This window comes from Lingula anatina, chromosome 7, assembly GCF_051362555.1.
Source record: "Lingula anatina isolate TDL-2025a chromosome 7, LinAna3.0, whole genome shotgun sequence".
Lineage (NCBI taxonomy): Eukaryota > Metazoa > Brachiopoda > Lingulata > Lingulida > Lingulidae > Lingula > Lingula anatina.
In genome coordinates this window covers 23,974,794-23,992,095 of record NC_141773.1, presented here as the reverse complement: position 1 = coordinate 23,992,095, position 17,302 = coordinate 23,974,794, and the positions used below count along the sequence as shown (strand labels likewise).

The 17,302-nt window shown below is 37.0% G+C and overlaps 3 protein-coding genes and 1 long non-coding RNA gene across 5 annotated transcripts; all 4 read right to left on the bottom strand.

Moving 5' to 3' along the window:
* Nucleotides 1-566: 566 nt before the first annotated feature.
* On the bottom strand, nt 567-1,492 carry LOC147760934 (uncharacterized). Its single transcript, XR_015335519.1, has 2 exons — nt 1,365-1,492; nt 567-725 (listed from the first exon to the last, which is right to left on the bottom strand). It is a non-coding gene; the product is annotated as an uncharacterized LOC147760934 (long non-coding RNA).
* Nucleotides 1,493-3,947: 2,455 nt separating this feature from the next.
* On the bottom strand, nt 3,948-7,444 carry LOC147760933 (uncharacterized). The gene is made up of 4 exons (XM_087018275.1): nt 6,533-7,444; nt 6,076-6,176; nt 5,286-5,387; nt 3,948-4,573 (listed from the first exon to the last, which is right to left on the bottom strand). Exons 1-4 carry the CDS (start codon nt 6,641-6,643, stop codon nt 4,420-4,422), a joined length of 468 nt encoding a protein of 155 aa, XP_086874401.1. The 5' UTR covers nt 6,644-7,444; the 3' UTR covers nt 3,948-4,419.
* A 180-nt stretch (nt 7,445-7,624) lies between these two features.
* On the bottom strand, nt 7,625-10,327 carry LOC147760932 (uncharacterized). The gene is made up of 4 exons (XM_087018483.1): nt 10,160-10,327; nt 9,001-9,104; nt 8,347-8,439; nt 7,625-8,040 (listed from the first exon to the last, which is right to left on the bottom strand). Exons 1-4 carry the CDS (start codon nt 10,274-10,276, stop codon nt 7,887-7,889), a joined length of 468 nt encoding a protein of 155 aa, XP_086874609.1. The 5' UTR covers nt 10,277-10,327; the 3' UTR covers nt 7,625-7,886.
* A 3,252-nt stretch (nt 10,328-13,579) lies between these two features.
* LOC147760931 (uncharacterized) lies at nt 13,580-15,740 on the bottom strand. Of its 2 annotated transcripts, XM_087017395.1 has the most exons (5): nt 15,361-15,740; nt 15,144-15,266; nt 14,449-14,552; nt 14,087-14,185; nt 13,580-13,800 (listed from the first exon to the last, which is right to left on the bottom strand). In XM_087017395.1, the coding sequence occupies exons 2-5, from the start codon at nt 15,261-15,263 to the stop codon at nt 13,650-13,652; spliced, it is 474 nt and encodes a 157-aa protein (XP_086873521.1). In that variant the 5' UTR covers nt 15,264-15,266; nt 15,361-15,740; the 3' UTR covers nt 13,580-13,649. The 2 variants fall into 2 exon arrangements, with proteins under 2 accessions (XP_086873521.1, XP_086873522.1); XM_087017396.1 differs by having other exon boundaries at nt 15,144-15,740.
* Between the last annotated feature and the right edge of the window lie 1,562 nt (nt 15,741-17,302).

The window sequence follows — 17,302 nt, the reverse complement described above, 5'->3', positions numbered from 1 at the left end:
GAAATATGAGTGCTACATTCATTAACCTTTTTTCATATTAGGTTGTATTTATAAGACTCACGTTATTTTTAAAATTTAGTTGAAATTGACTTGGGAGAAATAAATTTCTTTCTTTAAAAATAAAAAAAGAACAATTTATAAAGTCCTTCACTGGAAAGTTTCATGTGTATATTGCTATCACACATCATTTAATAACTGTATGGTACGGGTTAGTCTACTTGTCCTTACTGTTTGACCTTAACGTTATGTTTTTGTCTGTTTATTTTATCTATGTCATATGAATGATCCTTCTCTGAAAGGATAATCTTTTTATCAAACCACTGTCACGTCAAATGACAATTAAAATATAATTATGTTCTTATATGGGAATGGAAACTAAACGTCAACCAGCATTTTTCGGTACTGTCAAAATATATGTTGTAAAGATCAAACAAGATTTGTTTTCTTTCAAAGATGATAAAAACATAAAAAAAAAACATTTGCTGGTGCTTTCAAACTCAGCTGGGTTTATCTTTGAAGGTCTACATATAACCAATACATTATTCTCAACAAACAATGTTTTTTGCTATTTTCATTCCCTTTTTGTGTCAAATTCATCCAAACTGATCATGTCGTCGCCATTTTTGTCTTTCTCCTTAAATTCAGCATGGATGTCCTCAGATCTTGTGTTCCTGTTCAGGTTCATTGCAGCACGAATGTATTCATCTCTGGACAGCTGCTCATTTCTGTAATAATATGGTTTGTAATCAAAATATGCTGTTTATTTCTACTGAAGCTCGCGTCGTAATGGCTTATAGTTACTTTACATTGAAATATAATAATAAGAACACCATACTACAAATCTACAACTGAGTATACGCTTATTCGTTGTTTTCAAATCAAAATTATGAAGGGAATCCACCTTTAACTTGAATGTAACTTAACAAAACACCATGTGCACCTTAAACTTCATTTACCTGTCTGTATCAGTGTTACTGAATACTACACTAGCGTCAATGCTGTAATCCACACCTACATCACTTACCTGTCTGTATCAGTGTTACTGAATACTACACTAGCGTCAATGCTGTAATCCACACCTACATCACTTACCTGTCTGTATCAGTGTTACTGAATACTACACTAGGGTCAATGCTGTAATCTACACCTACATTACTTACCTGTCTGTATCAGTGTTACTGAATACTACACTAGCGTCAATGCTGTAATCCACACCTACATCACTTACCTGTCTGTATCAGTGTTACTGAATACTACACTAGGGTCGATGCTGTAATCTACACCTACATCACTTACCTGTCTGTATCAGTGTTACTGAATACTACACTAGCGTCAATGCTGTAATCCACACCTACATCACTTACCTGTCTGTATCAGTGTTACTGAATACTACACTAGGGTCAATGCTGTAATCCACGTCTTCACCCACAGACCTCTTGTTCGTAATGTAGCAATTGCAGGTTCTCCTTGATAAAATATATTCGTTACGCATATAATACACAGAGTGTGGATTCCAAGCAAAGCATATAAATCACATCAACGAATTCTATACGACTAAAATCCTCCAGAAGTGGATTTAAATTTGCAATTGTTTGGGCCTAAATTGCGCTATTAATCCACCCCTCCGGTTTGTAAACGTCCCATAAATGAGTCAGCACATTCACACCTATGAAAGGACGTGCGGATGTACAGATGGCAAGGGACTGGATCTTTTTTTCAAATGAGACTGTCAACGGATGTTAACAGCACAGGAAGAAAGCAAAAAATGAAAAATGTCCGTTCAAATATAATTTCTCCAAAAAATCGAAACGCTTCCCTCCGGTATTTGTCTAAAGTATACTATTGACACGTTATTAATATTATTATTATTATTATTATTATTATTATTATTATTATTATTATTGGGGGGGGGGAGTATCTGTAGCGAAATTAAGAAAATTTGGTGACTATTTAACTGTGCAGTATGTCAATTCTTTTGACGTCTTTCTTTTGACTAAATACATAATTAGCAATGGCGCTCAATAACAAATTTGAACTATTTAAGTCATCACTTTCAAAGAAGTTGTTCAATTAACACCAAAGTGATTTATATTCAATTCCAAAATTATGAGTTAAAAATATTTCTCTCTTACACCCAAGATCCAGAAACTGTCACTTTTGAGCAACCAGATCTGCATCCTCCTTCACAGTTGCACCTCAGTCTGTCACAGCTTCCTACTCCACAATGATACCATGTCTGAAGTTTAAGGAGAAAATCTTTAACCGGCTTTTCTTATCCATGGAAATATATTGAAATAAATCTACTTGAAAATTCAAATGGCCCTCCCTTCCAATTACTATAACAGTCTGTTTCCAGTGTGAATGATCATATGGTTTTTGATGTCATTTTATACGTTGGTTAAAAATAAAGATATACGCCCTTAACTTCCCAGTTACTGATTTCCAAAGACAATTTTTATTGCCCTGGGTATCTTAAAAATTTTTAAAAGAATATTCTTGGTAGCAAAGGTATGTTTTATGTTAACTACAACGTATACGTAAGCGTACATTTCATAACTACCGGTATTGGCAGAGCCTCTTAATAAATACAACTTACACGACTACAGTCCCCGCAATAATTATACAAAACTGGGTGGCAGCAGACAGCATCCGCTTTTCTAATAACGACGGACAAACACCCTAGGATTGTCACGAATCCAATGGACATTTTCTATAATAAAATAAGACATTTATTTAAAGTCATTTTCTATAAATAAAAAAGTTTCCACGTGTACTAGTATTGGGATTTCCATGACGCAGAAAACATGGCATCAGAGTATAGTAGAATACAGCATACCCTGACAGAAAACATTCCCGCGCAATATAACAAAGAACATCACAGCATACTATAATGGAATAAAATAACTGTAAAAAACATACTATGAAGAGAAACGTAACAACAAACTATAAGAATAACAGGAAACATGACAAAGCACTATAACAGGAAATATAACAACATACTTTAATGCAGAAGACAACATACTAAATTTAAACGCATAACGACACACTATAACAAAAACACATGAGCGTACTATAGCAGATAACGATAAACTGTAACAGAAAACATGACGACATACTTTGATGAAATGATAGTGCATATAGAATTAAATAAATTGCATTAGGTTTCACGTTAAGTTAAATTAAAGTGCCACACTAGAAAGACCTTAACACCTTACCTTGACTGTTGCAAATGAAGAAATGATTCAGTCAGGAGTAGGTGACACGTTTATTGGAGTAACCAGCCAATCAGATCGAGTATTGGCAGACGTTGGCACTAAATCAACATCATATTCGATCGCCATGTTTGATTTAAAACATAATGACTGGATTTTTTTCTGTTCTCAAGTTATTCTAATTATAAGTATTGCTTCATCTGTCTGAATAGTGCGCAATGACGCGGGGGACCTGTTAGTAAAAAGTAATTTGCAGTTTAATGTTTCTAACCAGTTGTGAATCTTCATTCATGGGCACTACATAGGGTTTTATTGAAATAAGAAGGCCCTTCTGACTGTCAGTTACCTACCATGGAGAATGTGCAGGAGTTCACAAATAAAGGAAATAAGAAAGTATTTCTCTGGTGGAGGGGAGTATAGAGGTCCTCCTGATAGCCATGCGATATGGCGAGTCTTGTCAGACTGTATTCTTGACCTCAGTGACCATGTTTAATTTTAGCCATTTACTCCAGAATATATATGATCGATATTGTTACACTTATCTATTTTCTATATAGTAAAATGAAAAGGTCTGCAGCCGTACGTTTAGCTAATACAGGGGTTCATGGCTGACCGTTTGGGTAATTTATTTTTTGGTCGATTAAGCGTGCTACATTCATCAACTTTTTCATATGCGTTTTTTATTAACCTCCTATTATTTGGTAAAATGACATTAAACGGCCTTCGTAAAGTTTATACAAGTCCTTCCCAAGAAGGTTACAAACGTGGACATAGTACAGTTTATCATTTGGATATTGCTACCCCACGGTATTTTAGAAGTGCATTGTACGAATTAATTAAATATGTATGGTAAGGGTTAGACTGGCTGTCCTCACTGTCAGAACGTGATGTTGTTGTCTGCTTATTTCATCTATGTCATTTAAATGAACTTTCTCTGAAATGACAAACCCTTTTTATCAAACCACTGTCACGACAAATGACAATTAAAATGTAATTATGTTTTATACTGGGAATAGAAACTTTAAGTCAACCAGCATTCGGAACTGTCAAAAATATAGATTGTAAAGGACAAACAAGTTTTTTCTATCAGTATTAATAAAAACATAAAAAGCATTTGCTGATGCTTTTCAAATTCAGTTGGGTTTATCTTTGAAGCCCTACATGAAACCAAAACAATATTTTTGACAGTAAGTGATTTTTGCCAGTTTCATTCATTCTTTGTTTCAAATTCATCCAAACTAATCATATCGTCGCCATTTTTGTCTTTCTCCGTGAATTCAGCGTGAATGTCCTCAGATCTTGTGTTTCTGTTCAGGTTCATTGCAGCACGAATGTATTCATCTCTGGACAACTGCTCATTTCTGTAATAAAATGGTTTGTAATCAAAATATGATATTTATTTCTTCCTAAGCACGTGTCTCAATGTTTTATGGTTACTTCACATTGAAACATAGCAATAAGAACACGACGCGAATAATTTTGACGTTAAAATGTATGATAAATCTGAAATGACGGTAACCACCTGTTAAAATATAGCATATCAAATGCTAATATAAACACTTCTTTGTTGTGTAGAATTACCACACTTCGGATATACAACTAAATATACTCTTATTCGTTGTTTTCAAATCATAATTATGAAGGGAATCCACCTTTATCCTATATGTAACTAAACAAAACTCCATCTACACTGATCACTCTGTCACTTACCGATACCTGATAATCCACACCTACATCACTTATCAGTGTTACTGAATACTACACTAGCGTCAATGCTGTAATCCACACCTACATCACTTACCTGTCTGTATCAGTGTTACTGAATACTACACTAGCGTCAATGTTGTAATCTACACCTACATCACTTACCTGTCTGTATCAGTGTTACTGAATACTACACTAGCGTCAATGCTGTAATCTACACCTACATCACTTACCTGTCTGTATCAGTGTTACTGACTACTACACTAGCGTCAATGCTGTAATCCACACCTACATCACTTACCTGTCTGTATCAGTGTTACTGAATACTACACTGGCGTCAACGCTGTAATCCACACCTACATCACTTACCTGTCTGTATCAGTGTTACTGAATACTACACTAGGGTCAATGCTGTAATCCACATCTACACCCGCGGACCTTTTGTTTGTAATGTAGCAATTGCAGGTTTTCCTTGATAAAAACATATTCGTTATGAATACACAGAGTGTGGATTTCAAACAAAGCATATAATGTTAAAACATCAACTAATTATATACGACTGAAATTCTCCAGAAGTAGAATTGAAAGTTGCAATTGTTTAGGCTTAAATTGCCCTATTAATCCACCCTTCCGGTTTGTAAACGTCCCATAAATGAGTCAGCACTTTACATCTATGTGGCGGATGTACAGATGGCAAGGGATACTTTTTTCAAATGAGACTGTCGACGGATGTTAATAGCACAGGAAGAAAGCAGAAAATGTCCGTTCGTTCAAATTTTCCCAAAAAATTGAAACGATTCACTCCAGTATTTCTCTAAAGTATACTTTTGAAACATTATTACTATTTATTTATTTATTTATTATTTATTATTATTATTTTTTTTTTTTGGGGGGGGGGGTATCTGTAGCGAAATTAAGATAATTTGGTGGCTATTTAACTGTGCAGTATGTCAATTCTTTTGGCGTCTTTCTTTTGACTAAATATATTATTAGCTATGGCGCTCAATAATAAATTAGAACTATTTAAGTCATCACTTTCAAATAAATTGATCAATTAACACAAAAGTGATTCATATTAAATTCCAAAATTAATTTACAGTGCTTACAAATTTAACGCAATATGAGTTAAAAAATTTTGTTTAAGTTTGAAAATTCTTACCAAAAACCAGTAACTGTCACTTTTGAGCAGCCAGATTTGCATCCTCCTTCACAGTTGCACCTCAGTCTGTCACAGCTTCCTACACCACAGTGATACCATGTCTAAAGTTTAAAGAGAAAATCTTTAACCGGCTTTTCTTATCCATGGAAATATATTGAAATATATTAACTTGAAAATTCAAATGGTCCTCCCTTCCAATCACTATAACAGTGTGTTCCCAGTGTGAATGTTCATATGGTTTTAATGCCATTTTATACGTTGGTTAAAAATAAAGATATACGTCCTTTACTTCCCAGTTACTGATTTCCAAAGACAATGTGTTATTGCCCTGGGTATCTTTACACTTTTTTAAAGAATATTCTATGTAGCAAAGGTATGTTTTATGTTAAAACTTCAGCGTAAGCGTACATTTCATAACTATGGGTATTGGCAGAGCCTCTTAATAAATACAACTTACACGACTACAGTCCCCGCAATAATAATCCACAACTGGGTGGCAGCAGACAGCATCCGCTTTTCTAATAACGACGGACAAACACCCTAGGATTGTCACGAATCCAATGGACATTTTCTATAATAAAATAAGACATTTATTTAAAGTCATTTTCTAAAATAAAAAAGGTTCCATGTGTACCAGTATTGGGGTTTCCATGACGCAGAAAACATGGCAGTAGCGTATAGTAAGCATACGCTGACAGAAAACATCCCCGTGTAATATAACAAAGACCATCACAGCATATTATACTGGAATAAAATAACTGTTAAACTATGTCAGCATACTATAAAGAGAAATATAACAACTTACTATAACAGGAAACTTAACAAAACACTATAACAGGAAATATAACAACATACTTTAATGCAGAAGATACTAACATACTAAAACAAAACGCATAACGACACACGTTAACAAAAACACGTGAGAGTACTATAGCAGGTAACGATAAACTGTAACAGAAAATATGACGACATTCTTTCATGAAATGATAGTGCATACATATTTAAATATATTGCATTAGGGTTCATGTTAAGTTAAAGTTAAATGCCACACTATAAAGACTTTAACACCTTACCTTGACAGTTGCATTTGATGTAATGATTCAGTCAGCAGTAAGTGACACGTTTATTGGGGTAACCAGCCAATCATATCGCGTATTGGCAGACGTTGGCATTAAATCAACATCATATTCAGAAGATCGATCGCCATGTTTTATTTAAAAACAGAATGACTGGATTTTCTGTTCTCAAGTTATTCTAATTATAAGACGGTTGGGATGTGTGTTAACAACTACAGACTTGATATTTTATATGAAATATTTTTTTCCAAATTATTTTTCATCAGTTTTTTCCTATTTGTCTGACTGATAAACGAAAATAAGGATTAAAATCGCGTTTTAATGATATATATATATATATATATATATATATATATATATATATATATATATATATATATATATATATTTTTTTTTTTTTTTTTTTTTTTTTTTTTTTGGTGTCATTGTGACATCAGTTCATTAATTGAATTCGCCAGTGAAGCAAACAAAAATGCATTGCCTATTTTAAGTCATCCGACAACCATTAAAAACGATATTATGTTTTTATACTGGGAATGGAAACTAAACGTCAATCAGCATTCTTTGATACTGTCAAGAATATATATGTTGTAAAGATCATACAAGCTTTTTTTTTCAACGATAATAAAAACATAAAAAGCATTTGCTGATGATTTTCAAATTCAGTTGATTTTATCTTATAAGGCCTACATGTAACCAATACATTATTTTAACAGCAAGTGATTTTTGCTATTTTCATTCACTTCTCTTATCAAATTCATCCAAACTGATCATGTCGTCGCCATTTTTGTCTTTCTCCATAAATTCAGCATGGATGTCCTCAGATCTTGTGTTTCTGTTCAGGTTCATTGCAGCACGAATGTATTCATCTCTGGACAGCTGCTCGTTTCTGTAATGATTTGATCAAAATATGCCGTTAAGTTCTACAGAAACTCGTGTCTTCATGGCTTATAGTTACGCTAATTCGTTGTTTTCAAATCAGAATTTTGAAATGAATCCTTTTTAACTTGAATGTAACTCAACTCCTTGTTCTTTGTTCATTATTTCACTTACCTGTCCACATTTGAATACTACTCTATGCATCTGGCGCCATTGCCTACATCTACAGCAACACCTACATTACTTACCTGTCTGTATCAGTGTTACTGAATACTACACTAGCGTCAATGCTGTAATCCACACCTACATCACTTACCTGTCTGTATCAATGTCACTGAATACTACACTAGCATCAATGCTGTAATCCACGCCTGCAGATCTCTTGCGGTTACACGAGCACTCTCTATTCCTATCAATAATGATGCAATTAGTTGGTGTTTGGGACCATTCAGAATGAGAAGAACCGAGTGCTATCTGTAGCTAGGCCACGACCTAAACATGGCGAACCTACATGAAAAGAAAACCACTTGATCCTGTAATGGTCTCTCCACCTCTCACCTCTGGTCGTTCCTGCAGGGGCACAGTAATTAAATCTCAGCTCAATTCAACCGGTCGAGGGACGACGCGTGGGGAGGCGTGTGAGAGGTGGAGACACCATTACAGGATCAAGCGGCCTTCCTTTCATGTAGGTCCGCCATATTTAGGTCATGGCCTAGCTAGCATTCAGCTCATCTCATTCTGAATGGCCTCTTTGTTCTTGTTCTTTCGAACATCATTTTTCAGACAAATATTTTTAAAACAGTAATATACTTTGTCTTAGAGTTTTTTCCACCAGTCAGTTTAAAACACGTAAATTACGGTGTTTATCGAACACGAAAACTGATCAAGGTGGATTCGTATTGTGGTAATGTGCTTTACAGTGAACAGAAACAAACTGTTTTAGTTAAAAATATACACATAGATATTTTACCACATTGTGCCTGTAACCTTTATCTTAGAGCAACCGGATCTGCAGCCTCCTTGACAGTTACACATATGAATATCACACTCTCCTACTCCACAACCATACCATGCCTAAAACAAAGAGACAATTAGAATAAGTGAAGAATTAGCTGTTTATATCTGAAGGACATGTAAGTTAAAATTAATAGTTGTGGCAGTATACCACAAAGCCATGTTATGCGCCATAGCAACATGCACGGCAACCTACCTTGTATGAAACATTACCATAGCATTTTTGGGTATATGAACGTCTTGGAAACGTAATAAGAACGTGCTGTGTTTGCTGGGATTGCCCAGTGCGCCATAAGACACAATAAGAACTCACTTGGGACATGTCCACAATAGAGTCATGTTCCTGTTGTATTGGGAACCTGGCTGCAGAATATAGATATGGCTTCACGCTGTAGCTACAAACCCCTGTTCTCTTTGGTGTGCGGCCATGAATTGGCCGGGATAGAGTTAGCCTGCTACAATGCCTGATGTCTTAAAGTCACACTGATCATCTATACTTAAGAACTTGGGGGAGGTTACAAGTATAGCATTTAGCATTAAAGACATGGTGGCACTTTGGCACGACAGAGTGGAAAAGCGGTACCCTGATTAATATTGTGGTACAGATTGTTCAGGAGTTTTAAAATGTTAATAAAAATAAATCTTGTTTAAAAGGTATACGTACAACTTCATACCGTGTGCCACGCTTTGTTTTATAAACTAAACACACATTTGTGAAGTTGAGGACCTCTAAGTTCCGTAAAAATTTGGTCACAAAGCCACGGTCACGGAATATCCTACTTTTTTGTCTCAGACCTGTTGCCAGTAATTCTAAATAAAACGACTAATGGGCCATTTGCATCGTAACACATTTTAATCTTTGCGCATTTGGAATTGCAATTGAAAGTTGACTTTTCCAAAAGGACGATTTATTTGCATTTCCAGGACCCCTGACTATTCCCTTTCCCTGCATAAGGACCACTACCTAAATACCGCTGTTGTATATGTGCTTTAACAGCAACTGTAAAATTCACAAATAACGTGGCGGTATGATTGAGTCACTTTTCTTCCAGTTTAATTAAATGAAGCACAAAAATCATAACGCTTTTATGATTGATTTGAGAAACGCAACTTACTTTGCTGCAATCTCCACAATATCCAGGGACAACCGAATAGCAACAGATAGCTTCTGCTGGTCTGACAACGACGGACAAACAGGCAGTCACTATGATTGTCACGAATTCAATGGACATTTTCTGAAATAAAGGTATTTGTAAAGGTAAGACGTACGTACACCTGTATATGCACGGTCAACACTTAGCGTCTGAATGTTACCCAAGAGTATAATTTCCTCGAGGTATATCATAAAGGTAGCAAAAACAACAGCGTACGCTTTGTTTGACAATATCACACCGCCTAGTTAGAACTGTATTATGTAAGATTAAATTGTAGCTTACGAGCGAGACTAGTGAGCACTTCATACCTTGTCTGAACAGTGGCGTCTGATGAAATTGTTCAGTTGGCAGGTATTAAGTAGGCAACCAGCCAATCAGAGGAGAGATACTATACACTGTCTGTAACATTGATAGTCTATTGTCATTAGGACGAGAAGCTTGGGACTGGGTTTAAACCACATTAAAATAAAACCCAAAGAACTTTCCACTATTATGACAATGTATTCTACTGGTCAAGTCTGCGTCCCAGATTAAAGTGCTGTTTAAGTGTTGATTTCTGCTGACAATGAAAAAAAAATGAAAATACACAGTAATGTTTGGAAACGCAGTATTTTTATAATAAGGCACCCCCCCCCCCTTTCACATGAAGGCATACCTATTGTAATCCAACATATTCTGAAGAAAATACAGAAACAATCTCCCAGCAAATGTGATCTATATTGATTCATGTGGCCTTCTGACATTGATGTGGCTAGGTTTTATTCCCAGTAATGATACATTCAGCACATGCACAAAAACTGCCGACATCGAATTTTAACATCACTTACAAGACCTTAATACATTTTACTATCAAAAAAATCTGCAAGTCGATTACTCTACTGGCGCGCGTGTGTGTGTGTGTGTGTTTTGGTCAGCAAGTGTGTACATGATAGTTAGCCCCTGTTTTTAATAAAGTGGGTTTACTTTCTCACTGCAACCATTTAGACTTATACAAGGAATATTAGAAATTCACGTGTTGGATAACAATATTGCCCTCTGAGTGACCAAGCAATATAAGTTAAACCTCTCAACTAATTAGAGTGAAGGAATTCAGTTTTGTTGCCAACACGGCAGAAATTATATATAGCTCTCTATTTGGACGATGTTCTTATGTTTGTTCTGATTGTGTTAGATGAGAAACTACTCACACTGCTCAATTAGATAACGTGTTCAATTATTCATATGGTCAGTTGTATAAAAGGCGATGCCGCACGTGCTCTGCGCGGTCATTTATTACATACTGCCAGAGTGAGGGTATGGTTTGCCGTTACGCCTCGGTCACAACCGGCCGTACTGGCTCTTACGGGCTGTTTGCGTCCAAATTTTGCACAGAATCTCACGTCCCACTCAAGTTCTTATTACGCATTTTCGAGTTCGCAGACAGCCCGTAAGCACGTACGGAGGATGTTGCACATGTCCAAAAGATTCTACGAATAACCTGCGATCAGCGAGGCCGCTAGCGTACGGAGTTAGCAAGAGAGACGCGCGTTGTGCATGACGCACGTCGCAATCAATGAAGGAGCAAGTGCCCTTTGCGTGTTGAGTAAGGCGCACGCCCTCACAACTAACGAACAAATCCGAGAGCACACCGGGAATGCGTCGCACGTGCGTCGTGAGCACGCCTGGTATATAAAAGGCATGCTCACTACGCACGCTCGTGTCTTTACAATGAACGTCGACTGTGTTACGTGTGCAACAATTTTCAAAATTTCAAATTTTTGCTCAATTTAGTTCCTAATATGCCTCCAAAAGGCAAGAGAAAGAAGCTTACACAGTAGAAAAAAGGAGGGGGAAGAAGAGAGAAGAGGAGAACATGAAGCAAAACTGACGTACGCCGTCAGTACGTCAACACAACCGTGTGAGGCAAGTGTGAAGCAAAACTGACGCAAAGGGCACTACTTTCGCCATGCGTTGCATTTCCTTCGTAAGTGGTGAGTGTGTGCCACGTACACAGCAAGCAAGACAAACTCAAGAAATGAGTGCAATTTCTACGGCCATCGCTCCTTGCAATTAGCGTCCCTGCTTGAAAGGACATCTCATGTGGCCCTTGCGACTCGTAAGGCAGACTTTCCTCTACCTCTACGACCTCCACGACCTCCGCGACACCCAAAAATCGCAAGGGACGTGCGATCCTGAAATCCGTACGTCCGGTTGTGACCGTGGCTTTACATGTAGATTGTGTACAAGTTAAATTATTATTATAGTGTAATTTGGATGTACCTTTAATGAAAAGTATCTTTGTATGATATAAATTTTGATTATATTTTACATGTATGTAATAATTAATAAGAATCAGTTATGTAGACCTATGGGCAGTGTGTTTATCAAAGTTTATGTTCATGTGTGGCATTTTCATGAATAATATGTACTAGTATTTAAATGTTATTAATAAATTGCAGTAACATCTCAGATGATCATTACCCTTATTACCGACAATATAGGCCTTCCTTTTGGTTAGAAGGTATAAAATGTTCTCAAAGGACTAACAGTTATGCTTTTTACTGTGGACTACAAAAATTGGCATATGTAATGTGGTTAGTGGTGTTCAATATTTGTTATTTTAGACTTTTTTAAAACAAAATCTAAAAACAAATTACACTGGCGATAACAAAATGATTTGAAACAGTATTTAGGAACACCTTGTTGACGAACATACTGCTGCACCAAAATAACGTCACTAAGGTAATTGCTAAAACAACCCAAATGGCTCAATCAATTCGAACAATAACATTATTTTATAAGATTTTTTTATCGGATAATTTCGACCAGCTTAATCAAGATCCGAAGCTCGTTCATTGGCAATATATAGCCGATTTTTTTTTAATTGGCCAACATGAATCTATAGATTAATGTCACATCTGAGGTTCTAGGCTGAGTGTGCGACATGAATATACAGTGTATGTTGTGCGACATGAATCTTTAGATTTAGTTAAAAACCCAAAAAGTCCCTCTACTTTATAACTCCTATTTCGAATAATGACATGTTAAACCCTTATCGCTTTTATGCTACGATAAACACTAAGGCTTCGTTCACATGGAATGTCTATTTTCTAAAAATCTATTTTCTATTCGCCCTATCTTATGATCACTTATAGTAACTTATAGTAACTGGCTCGTGCTGCCAGTAATTACGCCGCGGGATATTCAGAGCACAGACCGTGATCATAAGACATACCGCAAATAGAAAATAGAATTTAGAAAATAGACATTGCATGTGAACGAAGCCTAAGTCACTAGTGAGTAGTACCAGCATTTTACTCAATTTAGTCCGATTTTTGATGTTAACATCAAATAGTCTTTCTTTCAAATTATCATAAAGAAAAATCGAAAAAAAAATACACTGATTTTACTTTTATTATCTTACATGAAAGCAAAACAAAAATATCATAGAGGGTGTTTTTGCCAGTTTCATTCACTTTGTTGTCTCGAATTCATCAAAATTGATCATGTCGTCGCCATTTTTGTCTTTCTCCGTGAATTCAGCGTGGATGTCCTCAGATCTTGTGTTCCTGTTCAGGTTCATTGCAGCACGAATGTATTCATCTCTGGAAAGCTTGTGATTTCTGCAATAATATGGTTCGTGATTAAAATCTGCTGTTCAGTAATAATTGTGTCGCTAGGGCATATTTAATAATACTGTTCACTTTAACATTTTGCTGGTTTCTGTAGCAATATGGATTTTCAACAAAACTTCAGTACAACTAAAGCACGTGTCGTCACTTTGCTTTCAACATTGTACTTTGAAGTTCACCCAATTTCACAGAATAAAATCTGAAAACAGCAGACACTAAATTAAAACTCTCAAACAATCGCAATGAGACCAACTTTATCTACAGTTACATCACTTACCTGTCTGTATCAGTGTTACTGAATACTACACTAGCGTCAATGCTGTAATCTACACCTGCATACGCAGACCTCTTGTGGCTGCAGACACACTTTTCACTCCTATTAATAGCGAAATTAAGTTTCTTTCTTTTATAATTTAACCATATCGCAATGTTTTTCTTGGTATATGTGGTGATAAATACATGAACACTTTGCCCAAATCTTATGGTTGTTTGTTTTGCTCGAAATTTGTGAAAAGTTAACATCCAATTTAACTCTCTTTGTAAATTTGTTATTTGACCAACACGACAACGAAAATGTTTGTGTTGTATTGCAGAAAAATAATCCACATAAGTAGTTATAAGAAAAGGGTCGTTTCTCACCCAAGCCAGCCGCTTGTCTTCACACTTGAACAACCGGATCTGCAGCCTCCTTCACAGTTACACTTGAGTCTATCACATTTTCCTACTCCACAGGCATACCACGTCTTAAACAAAGGGACAATAGGTATAACTTGCTTGACAGGTCACTCTCTTACCCGCGGAAAATATATTTAAAAGGAACAATAAGAACATGCTGTGTAGTAAGGTATCGATGTTTTAAAGTGTCTATTTTGTTAAACAAAACAATGCGGTTTTAACCCAGTTAAGCTCGTAAGGAGTTAAGGTTGTTCTAGGGACATGCATACAGTAAGTGTACTAAAGAAGAACATTGATGCACGCCTCTAGCAGTCCTACATGTTTGTGCAACCATAAACCCGAGCTGATGCTATATTTTAACGTGATATTATGACGCAAGAGAAAATTTTGATCTCGTATACTATACTATGAAGTTGGCTTCATCGAACGTTAATGACATGTTTTAATACCATATACTATATTAGGGAGGTGGCTTTGGCTGGTATATTTGTATCCCAGAGAAATTCACACCATTGAAAAGTCAGGGAAAGCAAAATACTTCTATAATTTGTAATGGTAAAAGGCGTCGATCATTTAAGGCAAATGTCATTTAATCTTCAAGTCGATATTCTGGGAGCTAAATGACCACTGACACGGTCTCTCATTTAAAAAAAACTTACAAAACTGCAGTCTCCGCAATAATCAGTGATGACCGGGTGACAGCACACAGCCTCCGCGCCTCTGATAACGGCGGACAAACATGCAGTTGTAGCCACGATTGTAACGAATCCAAGAGACATTTTCTAAAACAAAAACATAACAAATGGTCATTTATGAAGTATCTAATTTCTAAGGTAAGAGTTTGTATGCTTGCTTGGTGGAATTTTCTTGACGTACCCTGTATACCACACCGACAGCAGAAAACACAGCAGCATCCTACCCTCTACCAGCGCGACAGATTGATTTTTTTCTAGATAAATAGACAGTCATTTAGCTCTCTGTCACCCAGTGATGAAATCTCAAGGCTAATTACATGCCTGGTAATTGTTAGCACAACAACTGCTCAGGCACTACCACTTAGGGCCCCTTTACACTGGACGGCGTCCTTTCTGCGTCCCTTCTGCGTTCAAAAATGTGGTCAGGACGCTCAACGGTCGCCAAAGCAATTAAATCGTGTCTCAGTGTAAAGGCGTCTGCGTCCCTTGTGCGTCCTTTGAACGACCGAATCTTGATTTTACCTGTAAAACTGCGAGCCATCTGCCTGCCTCCACTGTACGTCCCCTGTGCAAACCAAAGCGTCCATTGCGAGGTTTGAGCGACCATTGAGCATTCTTGCTGCGTTCTCTGTACCTTTATCGGCGATCAGTGGCGTCTATTCTACGATCATTCTGCATCCTGCTTGACTGATGAGCGTTATTTGGGCGTCCTTCTCTATATTCTAACTCATATTTTTCATCGGTTCTAACTAGGTCATCCAATAAAGAACATTTCCAGCACACAAAACAAATAAATGGGAATAAACGATTTAAACTATAGTGATAATCAGCACGATGCTCATTGTTATCCTTATAAGAAGGATGGACAGACGCCAAAAACGAGAAAGTGTGACTGACACAACATATAATATTTGAACCCGTTTTCAAATGACGCATTCTGCAAAAAGTTCTGACAATGCAACTTGTAAAAAAAGGCAAAATATTTTTATAATAACCTCAAAAAAAAAAAAAAAATCGATCGTTTCATGAATTTTAGGGGGGAAAACAATCGGAGGCTGATATGAAACCACTGTTGCCCTCAGAATTCCTGTCTGGTGAAAAATACCTCAGCACGGCCCCGTTTGACATTTAAAAAAAATAATAATGTTCTACGTGCCGAACACTGGACGATCTTTGAGTTTTCATTCTGCAACCAAAGCGATGCGTGTGCCTCCTTTCTACGACAGCGGCGATGCTTGTGCGTCCTCTCTGCGACCACGGCGATGCTTGTGCGTCCTTTCTGCGTCCATTGAGCGACCATCCTCCATCGCGTTCTCTCTGCGATTGTTTTGAACATGCTCAATACTTCGCGGCGTCCATGGCGTCCTCGGCGATGCTTGGACGTTCTTTGTGCAACCTTAGCGATCACTGTGCGTTCTTTGAGCGTCCGACGGCGTCCTGGCCAGTTTCATGGTCGCACAAAGGACGCAGAAAGGACGCCGTCCAGTGTAAAGGGGGTTTTAACAGGCCCAAGCTAAGTCCCCTTGACAGCAATCAAGACAGTTAATTCCTCTGATTTTAATCACTTTTTCCTCTGTGACAGATAAAAATAACCCCTTATGAATAGCATGTTACTTCAGATTGAAGTTAACTAAGGAATCTCCTGTAGTAGCTCTCTACAGAGCGGGTGCAATACCGCATGCGCACGTGCAGATTAAATTGCTTCCATCTGCCCAAAAGTCAAAGGGTGGTTTTTTCCATGTTCCCCTTTACAATCTGCCGCCCTGGTAGAGGGTAGCAGCATCCCATAACCTAAAACAAAACGGCATACAACATGACAGTGCACTGTGTAATAACGATAGCACCTTGTAGTAATTAAATTTCGTAAGGTTAAGTAACGTGCCACACTAGATACACCTTAACACCTTACCTTGACAGTATTGTATCTGATGTAATGATTCAGTCAGCAGTAAGCAGCACGTTTATTGGGGTAACCAACCAATCAGATCGTGTATCGGCAGATGTTGGTACAATAGCAACAACATATGAGAGGGTCCCATTTGGGGGATAGTGATCACATTTCACGGGAAATAGAATCATCAAATTTCAAATCACAGAAAATAAAATTTTGTTCACATTTCATG